Here is a 22,962-nt window from a genome sequence, read left to right as displayed (position 1 = left end):
TATAAAGAGGTATTAGATTTTTTTTTATTTAAAAAAAAAAAGAAGGAAAAAAAATTATAAGATGACTCAGTGCACGAGACCAAAGACTCCGTGCACGGAGACGTCATGTCTCCGTGCACGGAGGCCTGTCATGTTTTTTTTTTTTTTCATTAGATATAGATAAAAAAAAAATTCAATTGAAAATTCTTTTTAATTCTTCTGTCTTTATAATGAAATTTAATTTTTCAATTTAATTGTTGCGTGTTAGAATAAAGTAAATTTAGAGGTAAGATAAAACAATTTTAAAGAATTGTAAATTAAAAAAAATTATCTTACAACGTAAAGGAAAAAAATAAGCGTCATATAAAGACCTAAAATTCTTTTTAAATTCTTCTTTTTTTGTATCATAAATAATTTTTCTTTTAAACTTAAAATTCTTTTTAATTTCTTTCTCTTTAATTTTTTTACTCACAAATAACTTTTCACCTCCTAGAATTCTATCTTATATTATTAATCAGTATTTTTAAATTTTAATAATTTCAGATAAATTTTAATTTTATAGTATGGATATTTATTATTATTATTATTGTTATTAATATTTTTTTACATGATTGTAGATATAGATATGCAAGATCGGATAAATATATAGACTATCCATAGTATGTGCATATATAGACATAATATTTCAAATTATTATTTATTTAAACAAATATAATATGGAAAATCTAAAAATTTTTTTTGAGGAGAAGATCTGTCCTCCGTCCATAGAATGCATGGATATTTTTTTCATTATTATAGATATAGAAAAGTAAAAGAAGAAAAAAACTATATATATATATATATATATATATATATCATTGTAGTTAGTTTATATAGTATAAAAATGTAATATCTTATATATATATATATAACGAAGAGTCCGTGCACGGAGGTCCAAAAAAAACTAAAAAAAAAAAAATCGATGCACTTTATGCACAGTGCGTAGTTTTGCTCCCCACTTAAAAAAAATTAAAAATTTAAATAATTTTAAAAAATACAAAATAAACAAAATAAAAAAATTACAAAATTAAAAAAAAATATATATAAACATTATTTTGTTAAAATTGAAAAATTAAGTTTTATTTAAAAGAGAAAAGAATAAAAAAGAAATTTAAATAAATTGATAAAAAGAACAATTACTTATAAAGTAAAAAATTTTTTTTTTTAACTTTGTCTCCATGAACGGAGACTGTCTCCGTGCATGGAGACATTTGCCTTCGTGCACGGAGGCTTTAACTAATTTTTTTTTTCTTTTCCCTCCGTGCATGGAGACACTGCGGAGACAGTGTCTCCGTGCATGGAGACTAATGTCTCGCCTCCATGCACGGAGAGATTAACTTTTTTTTTTGTGTGTTGTTCTGTGGTTTTACTTTATAATTTTTTTTTCAATTTAAAATTCTCTTTAATTCTTTTTTCTTCAAATTTTTTACTTATAAGTAATATGTTGTAAAAAAATTTCTGTCACATTTTATCTCTATCTTTTTATTTTTTTTATATAAAAGTGATTTTTTTCTTATATCCCTACTATATATATCTATATCGGAGTAGGGGAGGAATGATAATTGCGTGTTGCAGAAATTCGGAGGTAGTGTACAATAAAATAAAATATATATCAAGCAGACGACGTCGTTTTTGGCCCCCAATTGAAAAAAAAATAAAACAAAAATGCTACAAGAAAGATAAATCAAGACACTATTACTTTTTATAGTACCCTCACATTTCCCTTTTTATATAGTAGGGATACTATCACCAATAAAAGGGGTACATACCAAAAAAATCAATATTGTTTGGGTAAATTTAAAAAGCATACAATTTTTAAGTAATTTCTTAATTTACCATAAATATCTAAGTAAGCAAACATGCTCTTACGCAAGCACGCACATCTAGAATATATCACAATCTCACTCACACTACAGGCCACGTCCACTGTTCTTCCTCTGCTCTCACTTCCCTCTTTCTACGTGTATATAAACACGGTCATTGGCACGATATAGGTACAATTATCCAGTGATTTAAGATTGCGGCGAGGTACTGTGTCGATACATGGAGGAGTTCTTGAAGCAGTGTCGACAATCAGGTGACGCAGCGTACAGTGCGCTCCGATCACTCCTGGAGCGTCTGGAGAACCCGAATACTCGAAAAGATGCCCGGATATTCCTGGCGGAGCTCCATAAGAGATTCGATTCTAAAGAAGCGTCTGAGAAGTGTCTCGAGACTTATCATTTCCAAATTGAGGACATCTACGTTGAACAATACGAAGGTCCACCATCCATTTCTATATATATAGTTACATGCGTGTATCCGTAGTTACATTATGTATTTGTGTATATGTGGATAATGGATGTGTGAGTGAGAGTTTGATGGAGCTATGGAAAAGTTTAAGCAAGAAAGTGGAAAAAAAAAACCGGAAGATGGGATTTTCGATAACCAAAAGAACAAACTTTATAAGAGTTTCGTTCTGAATTCCATGTAGATGAATATAATGGCTAAAGAAATCTTGAATTTTTATGAAGGATCAATTTATTCAGCCTGCCGACAAATTTAAAATCACGTAACTTACATACTCCTGATTATTTGAATTATGGGAGGGAAATTATTCAAGAGTTCCGTTAGTATTTGTATTACTGAATTTGGTTTATTTGTGAATTGATTCCTCTGACCCAAGACGAGCTAAGAAATTTGGATTGTGAACTTAGGACACATCCACAACTGTTCCTGACCTTTCTTTTGGTCCTTTAGTGTAATTTGCAGAAGAATGATTAAGAAGGATATCTATTATCTTTGAATCTTCACCAAACGCCCTGATAAAATCCTGCTGAGTTTAAAAGCTAATCAAAATCTCATTTTTCATTATAAGCAATCCTAAAATCCAACGACTTTGGGATTCCTTAAATGAAAATTAGTTTCTCCTAGATTATTTTTTATCACGATTTCTCTGCTGTGAACCTGCTTAGTTGTCTAGCAATAGCTTTTCTATGGTGCTATTTTTGTGCAATGAGAATCATAGATTAATCATACTTTTTAGCGCGAATACCTTCTCTGTTATGTATGCAGAAGTTTACTGGAATTTTTATTAATGATTTGCTGCATTAACATATCCTATTGCTCGTTTCAGGCTTTGAGAAGAGAAAGAAACTAACACTGATGGTCATACCTAGCATCTTTATACCAGAAGACTGGTCCTTCACTTTTTATGAGGGAATCAACAGGCACCCAGATTCTATTTTCAAGGAAAAGACAGTTGCTGAACTTGGTTGTGGCAATGGATGGATATCCATCGCAATTGCCGAAAAATGGTCACCCTTAAAGGTTCTTGGCTTCTTAAAGCTCCAAATGTAGTCTTATTGAAATTCATAGTCTTTCTAGTTGTTTTTGTGATCTTTGGTTTTGGGAAGACTGGAAATTTGGCAAATGAGGTCTCTAAATGTTTCCAAATATCACTTTGCAGGTATATGGGCTCGATATTAATCCAAGAGCAGTAAAAATTTCTTGGATAAATCTGTATTTAAATGCTTTGGACGACAGTGGCCTGCCAATTTATGATGGGGAGAAAAAAACTTTACTTGACAGGGTTGAGTTTCATGAATCCGATCTGCTATCTTACTGCAGAGATAATCACATAGAACTTGAACGAATTGTTGGATGCATACCACAGGTATTTTCATCAATTTTATGAAATATTTATTGTGAATATTTGCTAATGAATATACTTTATACATGACTAATGCTCTTAATGCATTTTGGGTTATCCGAACTTTTTTTTGACTGGATCTTCTCACATCTGATTTTCCCATTTCCTTTCCTTGCAGATTCTTAACCCTAATCCCGATGCAATGTCCAAAATGATTACAGAAAATGCCAGTGAAGAATTCCTACATTCTCTAAGCAACTATTGTGCTATTCAGGTTATTTGATTGATCAGATCTGTTATTGCTATTTGGCATATAAATTCAACTTAATATTTTAGTGTTTAAAAACTTCATGCCCAAATATAAAATCCGTTTCCTTTAACTTGCAATAGGATACTGTAAGAGCTAGTACAGGATGCTGCCTTCTATTATCTCTGATATGTTCTGGTGTACTAAAATTTTGCAGACTCTTTTATTTAGATTCTGTAATGAAAATTACGACATTTGTAACTAACATTTATTCTTGTTCGCAGCACTGAAATGGTTTATAGTAATAATATTTTTTGAGAGAGTTATATTAGTAATTTTAATATGCTTTGACTTGAAACAATTGCATTTTAGAACCTAATGTTCTAAATTCCGTCAAACCAATTAATTGAATTGTGTAAAAACAAGTACCTCTTCTGTGAAGAAAATTTTGTCTAGATGGAGCTGAAAATCGAAAGATCAGTCTAATCTTAAGAGAGATGCAACTTCTCTTGGGTATGTCACATTCAATTTTTCATTGTAGGTGCTCTATGTGTATGAGCTATTTTCTACATATAACTGCTGTTACTATCATATTTAAGAAACATTGCCCTTTTCATTTTACTCGAGCAGATTGAATTCAAGATTTTACTGTCTTTCCTGCTGAAAGCATGTGTTTGTTATCATTAACATTTATTTCGTGCAACAAGCACACTGCTGGAGAGTTGTCCACAGATGTGCCCGAACTATATTTATTTATGTATGTTCTCTGGATAATGTCTATTACTGAAGCAGAAGAGTGGATTTTTCTAATTTGTTTTTATTATGTTCAGGGCTTTGTGGAGGACCAGTTCGGCTTGGGCCTCATTGCCCGGGCTGTTGAAGAAGGAATTTCTGTAATAAATCCTTTGGGGATTATGATCTTTAATATGGGGGGTCGCCCAGGACAAGCTGTATGTGAACGTTTGTTTGAGCGCCGTGGTCTCCGTATTAACAAGCTTTGGCAGACTAAGATTCTTCAGGTTGCTACATTAACTTCAGTACAATATCTATACCTGTAAAAGTGCAGACATTTAGAGAGCTCTTGTTGCAGGCCGCTGACACAGATATTTCAGCTTTAGTTGAAATTGAAAAAAACAGTCGACATCGTTTTGAGTTTTTCATGGGGCTTGTTGGTGACCAGCCAATTTGTGCCCGAACAGCGTGGACTTATGCCAAAGCTGGAGGTCGTATTTCTCATGCTCTATCGGTCTACAGTTGTCAACTTCGTCAACCTAACCAGGTACGATATACTAATGCATGTTTAGGTGCACCTAGAATATCACGAGTGTGATGATAACATTCAGTCGGGAAAACGAGCAAAATACTCGGTAACTTCTCTTGCAGGTAAAGAAGATTTTTGAATTTCTCAGAAATGGATTCCATGATATCAGCAGCTCCTTAGATTTGTCCTTTGAAGATGATTCTGTTGCTGATGAAAAGATCCCATTCCTAGCTTATCTCACTAATGTTTTAAAAGAGATTTCATTTTTCCCCTATGAACAACCTGCTGGAAGCAAACGATTTCGCAGTCTCATCTCTTCCTTTATGAGAACGTATCACCGTATTCCTCTAACTGCAGATGTAAGGAAACTACTGTATCTCTTAGTTGTAGGATAATATTCCCTTTACTGTCATGCAAGTTACATAAATAGATTGTTTCCATTTTATTTGTTCAAGATTTATGCAGCTTTTTCTGAACCGTATATTGAAACATCTCCGAAACTGGTAGTTTAGACTCATTTACACGGCATGCATTTACTGGGAATAGCAATAACTCTAAAAATTTTGTGTGCTCATGGTTGGCTTCAGGCTGAGAAAATGCTAAATTCTGCCAGCTAAAAATGAACAGGTTGCTTGAAAAAAAGTTGATCGTCAACAAAACATCTGACTAGTATACTTATCCAATTTTTCCAGTGATGGTACCTTCTTTTAGCTGCCATTGCCTGGTGCTCTGCAATTTCTGTGATGTGAAAATAAAACGGCTCAACTTAAAAATAGATACGTACATTCCCAATTTTTGAAAATCTACTACCCTGGCGCCTTTTTGACTTATGTAGTCAGAAGCCACTCTTGTCAAAAGAAGAGGAAAAGGATATCTTCAGCTGTCTCAAATTGCATGGTAGTGGCAGTAAGTGTTGCAGTCGTGTAGATCAAGTTGAATATCTGATAGTTGCAACCTCAGAACCTTAAACTAAATCTCGACTGGGAGGGAAAGGGGCTAAGTCGAATTACCACAGTCCACAGGACTCTATGGTTGGGGTTTGAGTTGGAGAGAGTCATAAATACATGGCTTATGTCTCTTCTTAGAAAGATGATTGATGAATGCATGCTTATGTTGAAAGGCAGGAACTCAACGGCTAATGTATTTAAGATGCTATTTGATCATTTTTTCTGACATACAGCTGTCATTTAAAGATCTTCAAGCTGGCTTAAGCTGGCTGATCTTTTCTACATGAAACTAAACGAGTTGGGCCTACCCACCACAATGCTGTGCAATGCAAAATGCTTTATCATTGATGCATCTTTGGGAATTGACAACCTACCCACCACACTAAAACAAAAGGGGAAAAAAAATCCACTTTGGCATTTAAGCAGATGTATCATGTTCTCTATTTTTAAGTTCTATTTATCAGCATATCTGATTTCATACTCCATTTTTCATTATGGCTAGAACGTTGTTGTATTTCCTTCAAGGACTGTAGCGATTGAGAGTGCCCTACGCTTGTTATCACCACGACTTGCCATTGTTGATGAACAATTGACCCGGCATCTACCTAGGCAATGGTTAACATCGCTAAACATTGAGGTACGGCATTTTATAATTGCTTACAAGTTACATCAAGAAGTCATCTTCCATGCTTCAGAGAGTTTGCTTACATCTGAATAAAGATTTGTGGGATCATCTAAATAAAGACTTTGTGGCAGCATCTTGAAGTCACATCAAAATGTAAAATAACAAAATTATTTAGTAGAAACTAAATTAGAAAAAAAGCATCAAATTGCACTCACCTCTGAGGTGGAGGTTCACGACAATTTTCATTACCACAAAAGTGAAAGTTTTATGAAGATTTATCTAGTAATACAGATGTGCATTACTGAAATTTAATAGCCGATTACACAGTGAAGAATTCTTTCCTTTCCTTTCTCCTTTCCATAAAATCTTTTGTTTTCAAATTTTGAACTTAAAATCTCTACTCAGAAGAGATTATGTGTTATAGGAAACCTTATTACTGATAATGTCGACGTTGGGGAATATCCCCTAGGTCCATTTTAGGGGCAAACATACTTCATGTAGAGTCAGACGTGATCCTCTCCATTTTGCTTACTACAGTGTTCGAAATGGATAGATTAACGTTCATAGTGAAATCTACCATATATTCCTGATGTCAGCATTGTATGAAATTTCATCATTTTAATGTGAAATATGTGCTATGGCAAGAAAGTTGAAAATTCCATTTCAATTCTGGGTGTTTCCTAGTGCAAATTCTTCTTTTGATATGTTTAAATTTATCTTCCTTTGCAAAAGACTGAAGCTGCAAAAACTTTAGAGGAAGATATCACTGTTATTGAAGCCCCACGCCAGTCAGATTTGATGGTAGAGTTGATTAAGAAGTTGAAGCCACAGGTGGTGGTATCTGGGATAGCTCAATTTGAGTCTGTCACTAGCGCTGCATTTGAGCATCTTTTGGATACCACCAGAGAGATTGGATGTCATTTGTTTTTAGATATGTCAGATCATTTCGAGCTATCTAGCCTCCCTAATTCTAATGGAGTCCTTAAATATCTTGCTGGAACTCCTCTTCCCTCACATGCAGCAATTGTTTGTGGCTTACTGAAAAATCAGGTATTTTTCTCTTAAGCATCTTTTAATGGGATTCATTTAGTCTATATCAGTAATATTTTTTATTCTTTAGTCATTGAAATGTTCAAAACACATACCAGTTCAATTTAAGTATTTATTATTGAAAAATCAGGTATTTTTCGTCTGAGCATCTTTTAACGGGATTCATTTAGTCTCTATCAGTGATATTTTTTATTCATTAGTCATTGAAGTGTTCAAAGGACGTACCAGTTCAATCTAAGTATTTAGTTCTTAACTTGTATACTTATCCAATGCCTTTTACTGAAACGCTCCAATTTTCTATAGACTTCGGAACGTTACGAAACACTTATTTTTCTTTATTTTAAGTGCAGAACTATAAAAATAAAATTTTCTATTAAACAAATAACTGCAACGTTTATAAATCTAAATTTAAAATATGAAAATTTTATCTAAACATAACATAAACTCTTCACTAATTCAAATAACACGTTTGGAACAAAATTAAACTAATTGGTAAATTTAAAGACGACAAACTCATTTATTTTTCTTTTCATTTGATTCACTTGGCAGCCCGCATCACCGTCCTTCCACAATTCCAATCGGTCCGAGCTAACCTGTAAAAATTTGTAAGAGTTAGTATTCAAAAACACTCAATAAGATACGTACAGTTTCCATATACATATATATAACAATAAAAATTACAATTCATACCATCAGATTTTATGGAGTATATCGGTGATCAAGCGACACGCCCATCTTAGGTCCTCTTATATTTCCGTGGGATTTCATATCTCTTTAAAAAAAAGAATGTCTACTAGCAATCCATGTATTTTTTTATTAGACATAAAAGTACAAGGAAACAAGAACACTTGCACTTAAAGTATCTTACCTTGTTAGAAAAATTTGAAGCACGTTCAAAATCTTTTCGCTGCTTTGAAAAATACATGATTAAAATATTTAATGTATGCAAACTTTATTTTCAATGCTACCTTCTGTCTCTCTTTTTTTCTTCTCTCTCTCTTTACCTACCGTATGTGTGAATTGGTGTGAGTAAAATTTTTCATCATGCCTATATATATATAGGTGTAAGCTAGAGTAGATAAACCAAAATTTGATTTGATAGGGTCAAATCTTGCAACCAACGTCTACTCACAATGTACTTTATTATTATCTTATTCAACTAAAGATATCCACTATCTCTATCCAACCGTATATGGGTGTATAGTGAATTTTGTTGTAACTAGAATGGTAGAATAGTAATAACATGTGCCATCCTAGGAATCTCTAAATCAAAATTAACAAATAATGATAAAAATCCCACCTCACACGTTTTCTTTTTGGAGAGAAAAAAATAAATTGATTTATAATCTATATAAAATTACATTTATACCATTTTCTTTCAATTGGGTCTAACTTAATGTGTCATTATCCAAAATAACTTTTTTTCGAGTCAAAGGCTTTTAATTAATTACGAGCTATCCAACGAGTACAATATTGATATACTTATAATTGCTATATCAAAATCTAATTTATTTGACCCAGATAAAATAGGAATTTATATAATATACAAAATAAATAAATTTATATCTAAAAAATTTTTGGGTTGCTACATTTACCATTTTCTTTGTCCAGGTTTATTCAGATTTGGAAGTAGCTTTTGTTATATCAGAAGAGGCAACAATGTTTAAAGCATTGTCTAAGACTGTGGAACTTTTACAAGGAAATACTGCAATAATCAGTCAGTATTACTATGGTTGTCTTTTCCACGAGCTTCTAGCTTTTCAGCTTGCTGATCGACATCACCCTGCTCAGGTTTGTATGTTTTAAAATCATACACACTTATTATACGCATGTTTGTCAATGTAATAAGATGCACATTTCATTATTTATTCTGCCATTGGGAGATCATGGCATGGTAGAGCATTTAAAATTTTGTTTGTGACAATACTAAGCAAATGAGCTTTTCCATCCTGATTGTAAAGAATATCATCAATATATTTGGCATTCAGTTTAGCTTAAAAGGGAGAAACATAGGTCAATCCAGAGAGTGGAAATAAATAATGGAAGACTATATCGATCAGATTTCAGTATAACTGTCTTTAAATTTTGGATTTCCATAATGTCTATAGTTCCTTCTGGCTAGGAGCTTTGCAAATTGCTGAATCATGGTCCTTTATGCAAAATTTTGTTTGTTGTGTTCATATAGCTGAGAGCTGACAAATACTGTTGATCAAGCATTTTAAATTTTCAGTAAAATAAGATGCAAATTTTTGCAAATAGATGAATTGAGATTCATTAAATTTTTCATGAACTTTGCTTTCTATACTCCTTGAGTATGGAATCTACACCCCTCTTATAATGAAAATTTGGATTTATGGAAAAAATGGTTCTACTCTTTTCCTCAAGCCATGCGATTGCTTGAGTCTTACATTTTAGAAGTGAAAGCAACTTAATGAGAAGCTAGCTTGACTAATAAAACCTTTTCTGAGTAATCTTATGGATTGCTTGATTCTTTGCTCGTCATCAGAGAGTAGATGAGAAGGCAAAAACTAGAAAGGCGATTGGCTTTTCTAGTTCTGCCATATCAGTCCTCGATCATGCTGAGTTATCAATTAATGAAACCAGTGAATCTTCCCTGATTCATATGGATGTAGACCAAAGCTTTTTGCCCATAACAACACCAGTTAAGGCTGCCATCTTCGAGAGTTTTGCAAGGCAGAATATTGCGGAGTCTGAAACTGATGTCACGAGCGGGATCAAACAATTGATTCACAGTAGTTATGGGTTTGCATCTAATGGCAATACAGAACTCATATATGCAGATTGTCCGGAGGCATTGTTCAATAAGTTGGTACTCTGTTGTATTCAAGAGGGGGGTACTTTTTGCTTCCCAACTGGTTCAAATGGGAATTATGTGTCCGCTGCAAAATTTTTAAAAGCAGTTATTATCAACGTCCAAACCAATCCAGAAGTTGGATTTAAGTTGACGGAGAAAACACTTGCTAATTCGTTGGAAAATGTCCATAAACCTTGGGTCTACATTTCTGGTCCAACTGTGAATCCAACTGGTTTGGTTTACAGCAATGAAGAGATGAAGACTTTATTGACCGTATGTGCAGAGTTTGGGGCAAGGGTTGTACTAGATACCTCGTTCTCGGGGGTGGAATTTAACTCCAAGGGCCAGGATGGCTGGGATCTAGATGCTACTTTGGAGAAACTTTCTTCTAACAACCCGGATTTTTGTGCATCTCTGCTTGGGGGATTGTTCTTTAAGATGCTTACTGGCGGGATCAAATTTGGATTTCTTCTTCTAAACCAGGCTTCTCTGGTGGATGCATTCCATGGCTTTGGAGGGTTAAGCAAGCCTCACAGGACTATTAAATACACGCTGAAGAAATTATTGGATCTTCAAGAGGGGAAATCCAAGGACTTAGTGAATGCTATTGCAGAGAAGAAAGAACTTCTGGAAAGTAGATATAAACAGTTGAAAGAGGTATGTCTTGACTCTTGAATTTAAGAAACGAATTTCATTCATGTTGGACGTTCTATTTCTTTGTTAAAAAAATACTAGCTTTTAATTGTATACATATATCCTTCTTTTTCTTTTATCAAAACCATATTTTTATATCCTATTATGCTGCTTGTGCACTCAGTAATAATCTCCGACCGGGCATTGTTAATATAACTGAAAACAACAGCACATTAGTCTTGAACTCATTTTAAAATCCATGTTTAGGTTACTTGACATTGAAAGGGCATCTTTATCTACTGCTTGTGACCTTGATTTAACCATTAGCACGTTGGTTTGCTTAAAAAAGTAAGATTTCATTTTTAGTAACTTTTTATTTCCAAACATGTTTGTTTAACTTACTTTTTTACTTACCTTTTATTTGAAAGAAAATTATTTTTTTAAAAGTAACTCTTATCTTAATGTTAAAATAAGTAACTTATTTTACGACTTTGACCAATTAAAAATTTATTTACTTTAAAACAAACTTGTTTTGTTACAAGTAAATTACTTACGAGTAAACTTTTTAAGCTTAGCCAAACATGCTTTTTTCTCTCTATTTATCTTAACTTGTGGTGCTAAATTATTTCTCCCTGACAAATGACATAATCTATGCTCCAATATTGTGATTCCATCATCTCTTCTTGTGTGACATCATCTAATGCACGTTCTTGTGATGTATGTACTCAACAGACACTCGAAGATTGTGGTTGGGAGGTGCTCGAAGCTCAAGCTGGAGTGTCAATTGTAGCAAAACCATCTGCTTATCTTGGGAAGAATGTTAAGATCAAGAATGACTCCAGTACTCGAGTAATCAAGCTTGACGATTCAAATATCAGGGAAGCCATGCTCCTGAGTACCGGTTTATGCATTAACAGTGCTGTGTGGACTGGAATTCCTGGTTACTGTAGATTCACATTTGCATTGGAAGAAAGTGATTTTAAACGTGCATTAGACTGCATCACTAAGTTCAAGAGCATTGTCGCTAATTGAAATATTGTTGCCATCAGATTCCCTTTGTTTTTCACAACTTTGGTGTCGTGAAATAATTTTTTTATCGAGCTGCAATCCGATGCCGCTACATCTAACTGAAAGACAAATGCTGGTTTTCTTCAGGCACACTCGTGCATTCTGTTAACAGTTTGCAGCTCGGTTTGGCTTGTTTCTGCCTTTCGAATTTGAAAGTCGATGAATTGTGTGGTTGAAAAATTGATAGAAGTTATCGATTCCTTGAAATATGTGATTGAAACTGAATTTTGAGAACAATGAGTCTTAAGAAATGGAAGTCAAATAAGGCTTTTTGGTTGTTTATGTATTGCTTTCTTAAACAAACATTTTTGTCAGCATTTGCAACTTAAAAATATAATTTCTATTTTTTTTTCTTTCCCAGTTTATTTAAACGTTACTTTTTATAATCCCAAATGTAGAATATTATTGGAGATTCATTTCATACTCTTGAAGTTATTGGACTGATTGATATTTCTAATTTATCATTAGATGAGTCAAGAGTTCGAGATATTATTTTTATAATAATGAAGAAGCTAATGTTGATGAAGTTAAAGAAAATGAAGTTGGAATAATTAAGGATTAAGATAAAATATTTTAATATTTTATTATTATGCTTTTATTTTAATATTTTTTTATAATAATAAAATTATATTAAATTTTATACTACGTATACATGTATCCATTTTTTTATTTTTTTTTTAAAACTCCTATCGACATACCTATATTGTATCGTCTTTGAATTACATATCCGTGCCTCTTAGACCAAAACTTCTTGCTTTAGTGGTTTACAACACTATCTTCGATGGGCTTTGCTAGGGTAAAATCCGGTAGACAAATGTTGAGTGCTCTGAAGAGGCACAATAGCCACATGGTCGTTGTAAAAAAGGAAAAAATGAAAAGGAGTTTCAAAAATTAAGGTTCAAACAAGGACAAAGTAACTTTACATAACCATGTTCTTATTGATCCTTAAAACTTCTACGTTTTACCCGAATAGCGAAGTTAAGCCTGTAAAAACATAAACAATCAGTTGAAACACAAAATCTTACCCTACTCTATTATATTTTGTATCTGCTATGTGTTCTTCTCGATTTTGCACACTCTCCAAACCATGAAAATCGTCTGCTTTTGCACCTGTGCGTTGGTGCATATCGTTTAACCTGTTTATAACACGCAAGAAGTGTCAAAGGCTTCCATAATAGATAATATGAATCTGATTCCTGCATACAAACTTGTTAAAAAATTTTTTTTGAATAGCCCACCTTTTCCCTTCTGTGAGTTTTGCTTTTATTCCAACAGAAAAGCCCACTGCAACCGCCACCTACCAATCCTGATTCATATCCCCTGCAAAAGAAGCCGAAAAAAGCATTGGAATTTGGGTGTAGAAAAACTCCCTTCATTCAACTTTTGCTGCTATATTTACTAGAAATTCAAAGCGACGAGTAAATTTGACACTTTAGTTTAAGAACAAGAGGAAGAATTTGTATTAACTCTGTCTTCGGAGCGAAACACCCAGTTGGATTACTCACATGTTATCTCTGCTGAAATTGGTTGCAAATCTGCTATTATGCAACAAGCTTGGAGAGATGGGGTAAGGACTGATCCTCTTAATAACATCGTCCATTTGAGATTCAGTTCCTTCATTAATCTTTAAAGCTTTGATTTCACGATTTAACTCGTCTTCCCAGTGCTGCAAGGGTAAGTCTATGGAAGTCAATGAATCCATGTTATTTTGATGAAATGAGCCATCCTGGGGCAAGACTTGATTCCTTTCGGGTCTCAAACGGTTCGTTGATGCATGAGCATCTTTCTCCATGGCCTGCAACCTTGCAGCTTCCAGTCTCTGCTCACGGATAATGGATTCAATTCTCCGCACCCGATCATTCCCAGTTCCACTCTCAGAGGGCTCCATTTGATGTCCTTTGGACTCAATAAAGCTTCCCCTTGATACCTTTGGTGGCTTCTGACGTGAATCAAGGTTCAAATTGGCTTCTATTGCACTCGAGCATATTGATTTGTTCTCATTCTCCATTGAAATGATAGGATCCATCTGCTTCTGTCTGAAGGAATCGGGTAACAGGATAATTTTAACCTCCACATTGCGTCGTAGAACAATTTCAAATGAGTTCGTGATACTGCTAAGAAACCCTTCTGCTCTGGTTTTAATATTACTATCTGCAAATGCAATATAAACAACAAAACAACCTGCACACAAAAGCTGTAAGCCTCAAGAATACCAAATAAATGAACACAAGATGCTATTATTGTCCCAGTGAAATACACAAAGTGATTAAGTTATTATAACACGGCATGAGTCAGATCAAATCACAAGTATGCTAATTAACATGACTCCCAGTCATTCAATTATTCGTCCATAATAAATAATAAATGCTAATATATGATAGGAGTTGGTAGTTCCAAGCACCAGTCATGTTTATGCAGAGATACAAAATGCTATTCGAAGTCTGATTCTCATTCCCTAATTCCATTCCCATGATTATGATAGGAGCGGCTGAAGGATAAAGCTAATAAAAGGATTGACGTGAACAACTAAAGAAAACTAGGAAGTATGGTTCTAATTTCAGAATTGTATCTGGAGTTTCCATAAATCATGCTTACCTTGAACTTCAGATATTGACACGAGCTTTCCATATGTATGAAGCAGATGCCTCAAAGTTCTTGAATGGCACTTCTCAACGCATTGCGCCCAAATATCAATCAACGTGTTAGTGTTCATGTGTCTTGATTTACTTTTCCCACTTAAGAAGTCATTGTGTCTGATGGTCAATGCTTCATAATCGATTGATTGGCTGCTACTGGGATTGAAATTGGCAGCATCAGATCTCTGTTTCTGTGCAGTAGCTTCTCTGAACGTATGAATGTGATGCTGGCCATTTGTCTTGAAGCTTTGTCTTCGACTACTTCCTGACTGAGTTCGATCTGGTGAAGGGACTGAACCTAACTGTAAAAGGGTTGCCGTGAACCACGTCGACTGCTCACTTGAAACTCTCAGATGTATTTTTGCCTCAGAAAGAAGCATCAGCGCATGCTTCAATTTATCTAATTCTCTTTCAGACACTGAAAAATCGATCCAGGCATGTCTAGTAACATTAGAATCATGCTTAACAAAAAACATTACTGTATTTAATGAAGGAGAGACCGTGTAAAATTCACCAATAAAAATACTCGAAGACAAATGTTAATCGTGTGAATTGATATTGACTGCATTTATTCCACAAATCTCAAAATAGCAATAGATCATACCGAGACAGAAGAGGAAAATTTTTACATTTAATAAAGCCGGATGCAATAGAATATCCTGCTGAAGACTGTTTTCTGTCCGATTGACAGGCGACATACTACACATATATTTGATTACTTATACAAGGAGACACAAGTTGCCAGTACATCTAGCAACTAAGCTCCAACAGAATGTAATGATGAAGAATGAATTATACAGTCAGCCCCAAATGTTAGGATTGTATAAGCAGACAGAAACTCTAATGGCACAAAAGCACGTATAGGCAATTTTTACTAATGTTAACCAAGACATTTTTCGGGGTGACGAAATCCACAACAGGTGACAAAATTCTCGTATCTCTTTTGTTCCTAATCTGTCATGGTTATGGAAGGATCAAATGGTTGTGTAGTGGCTAAATACCACCCTTTCTGGAGAGATTTTTGCCAAGATCCTTGTAGGTAATAATACGGGTTTGCTTGTGAACTCCAGCTATATCTGTGGTACTGACACCTAAGAGACTTTGACTCCCCTCCTCAATTTTTATTAACCCATATTTCAGTCTTTCTTCGACACCAAAGTAAGACATGATGAATATGACATGCCCGAGGTGGTCTCCAAACATGCAGATCAATTTAACAGAAGACCACATTAATCTCTGGTGAACCAGTTGAATGCATGAAAATGAAGGATAAATATATTAATTGGGCAAGTAGAGAAACCATAATATCTCGAATAGATTTGACACCCTAAACCAATTTATCACCCTATTGATGCAGTAGATTGTGTTACCATTATCTAACACACTCCCTTGGCCTACCTCTGGTCCGGAAACTTACTCTGGAACAAACAACACGATTAGAATTTTGCAGCGAAAAACAGTGAAGCCTACCAACAACCAACTTCTTGCATAGTCAGATGAACAGTTTGAGCTTCGTATTTAACTTTTCACTAATATGCTTGCTAACGTTTTGACATCAGCGCATTAATGGGGATTCAGGGATTAACAGAAAAGACTTGATCTGGGATAATCTAGTCCCACTTTAGCAGACTTACAGGAAAAATTCAGAGTGATTTTGTTAACGGGTTAAAGAATTTTAACTGTTCTTATCTATAACTATAACGTCTATTTCCCTGCAAATGTTGCAGAATCCTGATGGTATGATGATTACAGGATATATCAGATCCATGTCATAATAAGTTTCATACTTTATAGATCGCACGGACTATTTCCTCATTTAATCATTGTGCAGTCATGCAAAATATCAGCCCAATTTTGGCTGTTACGTCATTAAAATATACATGACTCAGTCATGACAACTTATCATTTTTATGTTAATCTTCAAATTACTCGTCCAAATATTTTTAAGGGAAAGGGTGTAGGCATGACAATTTGGAGCACGTGATGATCTAGATCTTGTGAATTGCCTCAGGAGAGATGTAGGGTGCAATAATTGTGTCATTGCCAAAAACCTTTAGGTGCCAATGAGGAGGAGAAACACAAGGCCAAGATGAGCTTTTGATTCAGTGAAGCGTACAAAAGTCATAATTTTTGGAATAAGTTACAATACCATAAGGTTAAAAAATAAAAAAATTAATGGCCTCAAATGAAATATACCGCAAAAGGTTCAACGGATGTGCAAGTTGATAAACTTTAAACATATCATAATGTGCAGTGACAAAAAAAGGTTCATCTTAGCTGCACTTTAAGATGGTCACTTCTATATGAATTATTGAATCCTACTCGTGCTTTACATAAGATTTTTTCCAAATTTAATCATATCTTCAAACCCCTAAGAAGAAAGACAGAAAGAATATATGTAATACCCTAAAAATATGTCCAAAATATTATGAGGCATAAATGCAAGTTTTGAGATTTTGAGGTAACCTAGCAACTTTCCCTTTTTCAGAAATTTTAATATTATTTTGAATATCTATTAAATTATTCTTGAATTATCTGATATAAAAGTATTTAGATAAAACTCGAAATTTGCATATATTCACATTGGAAGTATCATCATGTAGTTATAATCTTTTTTAAATTCGAATTCCATAATAAGTTTGTTTGTTGAAAGATTAATCTAAATTTGAATTAGGAGTCCTATTAGAATAGGCTCGGGCGATTGTTTACCAAAAACACAGGTCTTTCTAATTAGTTAACTATCCTTATCAAACCATACTCATAAATACCCTTTTGTTGTTGCACTTCAATTCACATAAATTCAGGAAGAAAAAAAGAGAGAAAGAGGCAGAGAAAAGTTAGAAAGAGGGAAAAAAAAAAAGGAGAGAGAGAAGAAACAAAAAGAAAGGAAAAGAAAAGGTTTTCTAGCGCGTTCGAGATTTGTTCGCAAGAATTTTCAATTCTAAGTAGCTCAAGTTTACAAGCAATTTAACAAATAAGGTATGGATTTCGACATGTGCCAAGTGATTTTGTGTTTTCACTTTTTAATGTTTTAAGTAAAGTATTTTTATGTGTTATTATGTGATCCAAATTAAAGAAGGATCTTGTTGGTAATACCATAAAGTATTATGATGTAGATCTACACAAAAACAAGCTATAGGGCTAAATACCCCAATAGAGATTGAGAATGGATATGACTTAAGTAAGAATGAGACGGTCAGGTTTCTATCCCACTAGAAAACTATGTTATGTGCGTACGTTACTTGCTTTTTTATTAAATTATAAAAATACTAGCATGAAATCTATATTGAGTGTATTCGTCTGCTCATTCCATATTTAAAATATTTTTACAGATGCTCATGAGTCGGAGTTGGAGGTTGAAACTGCTGAGAGAGTCCATGTCGTTGGATCAAGAATTTAAGATATTCTTTCAATATTTAGTATTTAGTTAAAAAACTATTTTTCAAATTAGAATTTTATTTTTTTAATGTTCAAAATCGAAGTTGAATTTTTAAAAATAAGTGTTGGATTTATATTACAGTAGTGGATTATATTAATTGATGTTTTTATGAGACAATAAAATAACTTATTTTTATTCTGCAAAGTTCTTCAAAATTTTTTGTATTATAATGTGTCAATCAACTTTTATAATGGCTAAAGTGATTATCTGAATAACCTTCAGGATATAGGTTTTGGGGTGTTATAGTATACAGAACTGTCTTTTTTCATTTGCAAAAAATTAACAAAGCACCTGATTAGCTTTGAAGTTTTCATTCAACTTTATACTTGGTAGTACTTTAATACACCAAAATTTCACCAGTGTCCACAGTGCTGATTTGGCTGGATGAACACCTAGGGAAACTTGAATTTTGCAGATCTATTTACCATCATAAAACTCAAAATGCAACTTACTGGAAATAAGAGCAGAGTGGCACTTACAACTTCTTCCACCAAAGAATGAACTATTGAGCTTGGCATCAATGTTTGGGTAAGTTCCCGCAATAATATCTACAATAATGGCCGCCAGCTGAGACATTAGAGCTATTGGATCAACCCCTGAATCCATCAATTCTCTGGCTTTTATCACCATCTCTGTGGTGTTTGATGACATGGCTAACTCCAGTAGGACCAGTAGTTTCTCATCAGAAACAACCCCAATCTACATGGAAGAAAGAATGTTCTTTCAATAAATCAGATTTTTGGTAAAGCAAATGAATAGAAACAAAACTTTCCTGATATGCGCAGTCTCACAGGTCAGTCAGAAAAAAGAAGAATGAAATGCAAACAATAATTAAAACTTATCAGCTAACATTTTTGCAACATGACAGTTTTCATTAAACATGTTACTATTAAAAAACCACATAAGATTTTATAGTGGCTTACAGTAAAGCAATGTTAGTGACAAAGTAAAGTAGTAGATTCAAACACAATGACATAAGGAAGAAAGGTAATTTAAACTCACAAGTTCATTTACCAAGGAAGTCGTGACTCTTTTTCCCAACAAACTTAACTGGTCTAACAATGTTTCTGCATCTCGCAGCGAACCATCTGCATTCGAAGCAATCAAATCTAATGCATTTGCTTCAACATCTAAGTTCTCGTCAGCGGCGATCTTCCTCAATCGGATAATAATGTCGCTGTTGCTAATTTTGTTGAAGAGGTGCATATGACACCTGGACAATATAGTACGGGGAATATTGTTACAATCAGTTGTAACTAATATGAACATGACATGTGGCAGTGGTTTCTCAAGAAATCGAAGAAATGCCAGCCATGTCTTCGAGGGCAATAAGTGACACTCGTCAATGACAAAAACCTTATACTGCGCAACGGTCGATGAGGAAACCCCAGCTAGATTTCTGAAAATATTTTTGACTCTATCAATTCCATTTTTATTGGAAACGTCAACTTCTTGGTGATTCTTGCTCTTGCCAGATAAGAAATCAGCACACTTCCTGCAGAAACCACAGGGCTTAGTCTCTTCAGTGGCAAGGCAATTCAAAGCAGCAGCAAAAATTCTTGCAGTTGATGTTTTTCCAGTCCCACGGGGACCGTGGAAAAGATAAACTGGGGCAATCCTCCCCTTTGAAATCGTACTCTTGAGTGACTGAACAACCATTTTCTGCCCAAACAATTCGTTGAAAAACATTGGCCTATATTTCCAGCTAAGACTTTTGATATTTTCCGGAGAATTTTCCTCGATGATTTCCCCATTCAGACAGACTCGTGCTAAACCTTCTTGACTCCTACAGATTGTAGACCACCTCCTTCCATCCAACCGACTCATAGCCTCCAAATCAAGCTCTCCAAAAGTTGTGGTAAGCTCATTATCACTTTTCTCACTTCCCATAGACGATCCCTCTTGGCTGTCAGCGCTAAGCAAAGGAAGGACACCTTTAGCAGCGGGCCTTGAACTCTGTCTCCTCTTGTTGGACACCAAAGATGACCGATGATGTCTTCTTTGGGATAAGGATTGACTTCCGCAGAAAATGCTGCTTCCTTTCCTCCTTAAAGTATCAGAAAGAGATGGCGAACCACTGCCATTCCCTCTAAACTTCAGCATTGACGTTTTTGACCAATAACAAGGAATCCCGCAGCCAAGTATCCCTGACAAATCCAAGTGGTCTTCCACCTCATCTTCTGCATTATTGAAAGATGCTGTGGTAGCATCCCACGACCCAATAGTACTCGGATTCCTATCACCAAATTTAAAAGAACTCGTTGACAATGCTGGAGTAATGGATGAAATAGAATCATTTTCTTTTCTATTACTCTTCAACAGCTTCGACGGTGAACGAACACAATCCTTATTCTGAAGCCTGGCAAGCAATGGTAAAATGGCAGACTCCCTCCTTAAATCATCAGAATTAGGAAAGTCCTCAGTATCATCAGACTGATCCATCAAACTTACCAAATCATCCCTTCCTAAACCCAAATCAGCGATACCTTCCACTACATATTTTGCGTCTCTACTCGATATATTTTGTTTCTTCAAGTTTACATTATGATGCCTCAAACTGGCACTATAATAATCACTCCTCTTCGACTTCTTATTTTTGCGCCTAGTAGAAGGCCTAAAAATGGTATCTTTGCACTTAAAAATCCCAGAAGCGTACCTGTCACTCAAACAAGTATCACTCTTGGAATCATTTGCACCACCATTTCGCGCATCACTCGAGCTATCAACGTCCGCACTCTCCTCCGTAGTCGAAGATGACCCGTCATCCTTAGCGTTTTCAACATCATCCTCACCAATCTGCCTACTTTCGCTTTCGGATTTTTGACTCCTCCAATTATACAGAAATACCTTTCTATCTTTTTTTACCACGTTTACATTGGCATTATTGTTAGCATTACTACTATTACTATAATTATTACCTTTTTCAACTTGCAACGGGAGTTGAACCAATTGTTGAGAGGAAGAACGAAAGACGTTGTCATCAATTGAGTGGCGGCCGCCATTGTTGTGATGGTGAAAATGATGGTTCTTGGCAATGGATCTCGCTGAATTATGCGGGGACCGCCATGAGGAAGTGGTCCCGGGGTCCCTTAACACGCGGGCAGCCTTCCGAATTTGCGTCAACTCTTTCTTCAAATGCAGGTTTCTAGGATCAATTGCACCACCACCACTGCCACCAGCCACCATCCCGCCTCGGCCGCGCATTTCTAACCAAAAAAATCTTATATCAACTCAATTTATCAGAACCCACCACAGCAGCAAAACAGAAATTCGACGCATTTTAGTCCCACACGGTGGCCAAGACTCGTGTGAGGAAAATGAAAAGTGGTGATGTTCAAGAGATGGTAAGTCCACTAAATGCAGATCTGAAATATTTTTTTTCCCTTCATCAAACTTATTTCAATGGCCTTAAATACGCTGGCTGAAATTAAGAATTTAGAGCTAGTAAAACTATACTGTAACTAGCAGTGGTGAGTATAGGGTTCCTCTTTCAAGAATCATGAAGGAAATTCTTTCCATTTTTATGCAAAGGAAAATTGTGAGAAGGGACAGAAAAGATTCTTCTTTTTTGGTTAAAATCGAAGAAATGAAGTGAAATGGAAGAGTGAAAAGCCGGCTAAGGAAGAATGGTTTTGAGAGTCGAAAGATTCTCTCATAAAGAGTGGGCATTTGTCTGAGATTTACTTCTCATTTCGTCTCCTTGTTTACAGTTTCTTACACGTTTTGTTATTGCAGCAAATCCCCATACAAGAGTGGAGTTGCTGGTATTTTGCCCCCATTTGACCCCATTTTTTAAAAATGAAAATGGAAGGAATAGAATATGTTTGAGTAATATTATTCCAAAAAAATGCATTCTTAAATAATGATTTGATATTATTTCAATTACACATTCTTCAATAAAATAATATTATAAGTAAATCAAAAAAATTTTCTTATTTTTTAACCACACATTTCCCATCAATATACTATTCAAGAATGCATTATTACTAAAATAATGGGGCTCAAACACTCCCATAATTTTATTTTTTTTTAAAAAATGACTGATTGAAAAAGAAGGAAATTTTTTTGATTCACATGTAATATTATTTTATAAAAGATTGTGTGATTGAAAATAAAAGGGAAAAATTGAATGTAACGAAATAAAAATTAATGAAAATCAAACGAGGGCTTGATATGATTGACTTATTTTCTGGAAAGTCATTTTCAATTTTTTCTTATTTCCACCGCTACTTTTTCTTTATGGTTTTTTTTTTATTTCTAAAAACTTAAAACAATTAAAGAGAATTTTCTCTAGTGTTCGATTTGACTAGTATGTAGTGAAGATAATTATTTTCAATTATTCGCTGCAACAAGTACTCAGGGATGGAGCCGATACCTAACGATTTTTTACGATCGCCCATGCTGCTCATTCAAAATTTTTTTCCTTTACATTGGGCAATCGTATGATAGTTGTCTATGCTCACTTAGGTCCATTCGTGCTTACTTGAATCCTTGAATCCACTACTACAAGTACGTATATTAAAATATCAAATTAATGTAAACAAACTCATTATAAATTATAAGCAACTTTTTTCTACTTTTTATTATTTAAA

The 22,962-nt window shown here is 34.4% G+C and overlaps 2 protein-coding genes across 3 annotated transcripts; one reads left to right on the top strand and one right to left on the bottom strand.

Annotated features, from left to right (window-relative positions):
- Positions 1–1,885: 1,885 nt before the first annotated feature.
- Positions 1,886–12,577, top strand: LOC111381917 (methionine S-methyltransferase-like). Its single transcript, XM_023005771.1, has 12 exons — positions 1,886–2,278; positions 3,134–3,327; positions 3,467–3,673; positions 3,828–3,923; positions 4,727–4,915; positions 4,987–5,175; positions 5,280–5,516; positions 6,607–6,741; positions 7,462–7,779; positions 9,391–9,570; positions 10,286–11,251; positions 11,960–12,577. The coding sequence occupies exons 1-12, from the start codon at positions 2,062–2,064 to the stop codon at positions 12,257–12,259; spliced, it is 3,228 nt and encodes a 1,075-aa protein (XP_022861539.1). The 5' UTR covers positions 1,886–2,061; the 3' UTR covers positions 12,260–12,577.
- Positions 12,578–13,156: 579 nt separating this feature from the next.
- Positions 13,157–22,132, bottom strand: LOC111381903 (protein STICHEL-like). Of its 2 annotated transcripts, none has more exons than XM_023005753.1 (6): positions 19,373–22,132; positions 18,850–19,069; positions 14,891–15,349; positions 13,801–14,476; positions 13,534–13,615; positions 13,157–13,431 (listed from the first exon to the last, which is right to left on the bottom strand). In XM_023005753.1, the coding sequence occupies exons 1-6, from the start codon at positions 21,572–21,574 to the stop codon at positions 13,330–13,332; spliced, it is 3,741 nt and encodes a 1,246-aa protein (XP_022861521.1). In that variant the 5' UTR covers positions 21,575–22,132; the 3' UTR covers positions 13,157–13,329. The 2 variants fall into 2 exon arrangements, with proteins under 2 accessions (XP_022861521.1, XP_022861529.1); XM_023005761.1 differs by having other exon boundaries at positions 19,385–22,132.
- Positions 22,133–22,962: the final 830 nt, after the last annotated feature.

Source organism: Olea europaea, chromosome 3 (assembly GCF_002742605.1).
Source record: "Olea europaea var. sylvestris chromosome 3, O_europaea_v1, whole genome shotgun sequence".
Taxonomy (NCBI): Eukaryota; Viridiplantae; Streptophyta; class Magnoliopsida; order Lamiales; family Oleaceae; genus Olea; species Olea europaea.
Note: the sequence above shows the minus strand (reverse complement) of the source record. Positions and strands in the feature narration are given on the sequence as shown.

Coding starts and splice junctions, on each gene's coding strand:
- LOC111381917 (XM_023005771.1), top strand. CDS start 2,062: ATGGAGGAGTTCTTGAAGCAGTGTCGACAATCAGGTGACGCAGCGTAC. Junction 5,517..6,606: donor GTATTCCTCTAACTGCAGAT/GTAAGGAAACTA, acceptor CATTATGGCTAG/AACGTTGTTGTATTTCCTTC. Junction 11,252..11,959: donor GATATAAACAGTTGAAAGAG/GTATGTCTTGAC, acceptor TGTACTCAACAG/ACACTCGAAGATTGTGGTTG.
- LOC111381903 (XM_023005753.1), bottom strand. CDS start 21,574: ATGCGCGGCCGAGGCGGGATGGTGGCTGGTGGCAGTGGTGGTGGTGCA. Junction 14,477..14,890: donor GTCAATATCTGAAGTTCAAG/GTAAGCATGATT, acceptor TTTTGTGTGCAG/GTTGTTTTGTTGTTTATATT. Junction 13,616..13,800: donor AATTTCAGCAGAGATAACAT/GTGAGTAATCCA, acceptor CTTCTTTTGCAG/GGGATATGAATCAGGATTGG.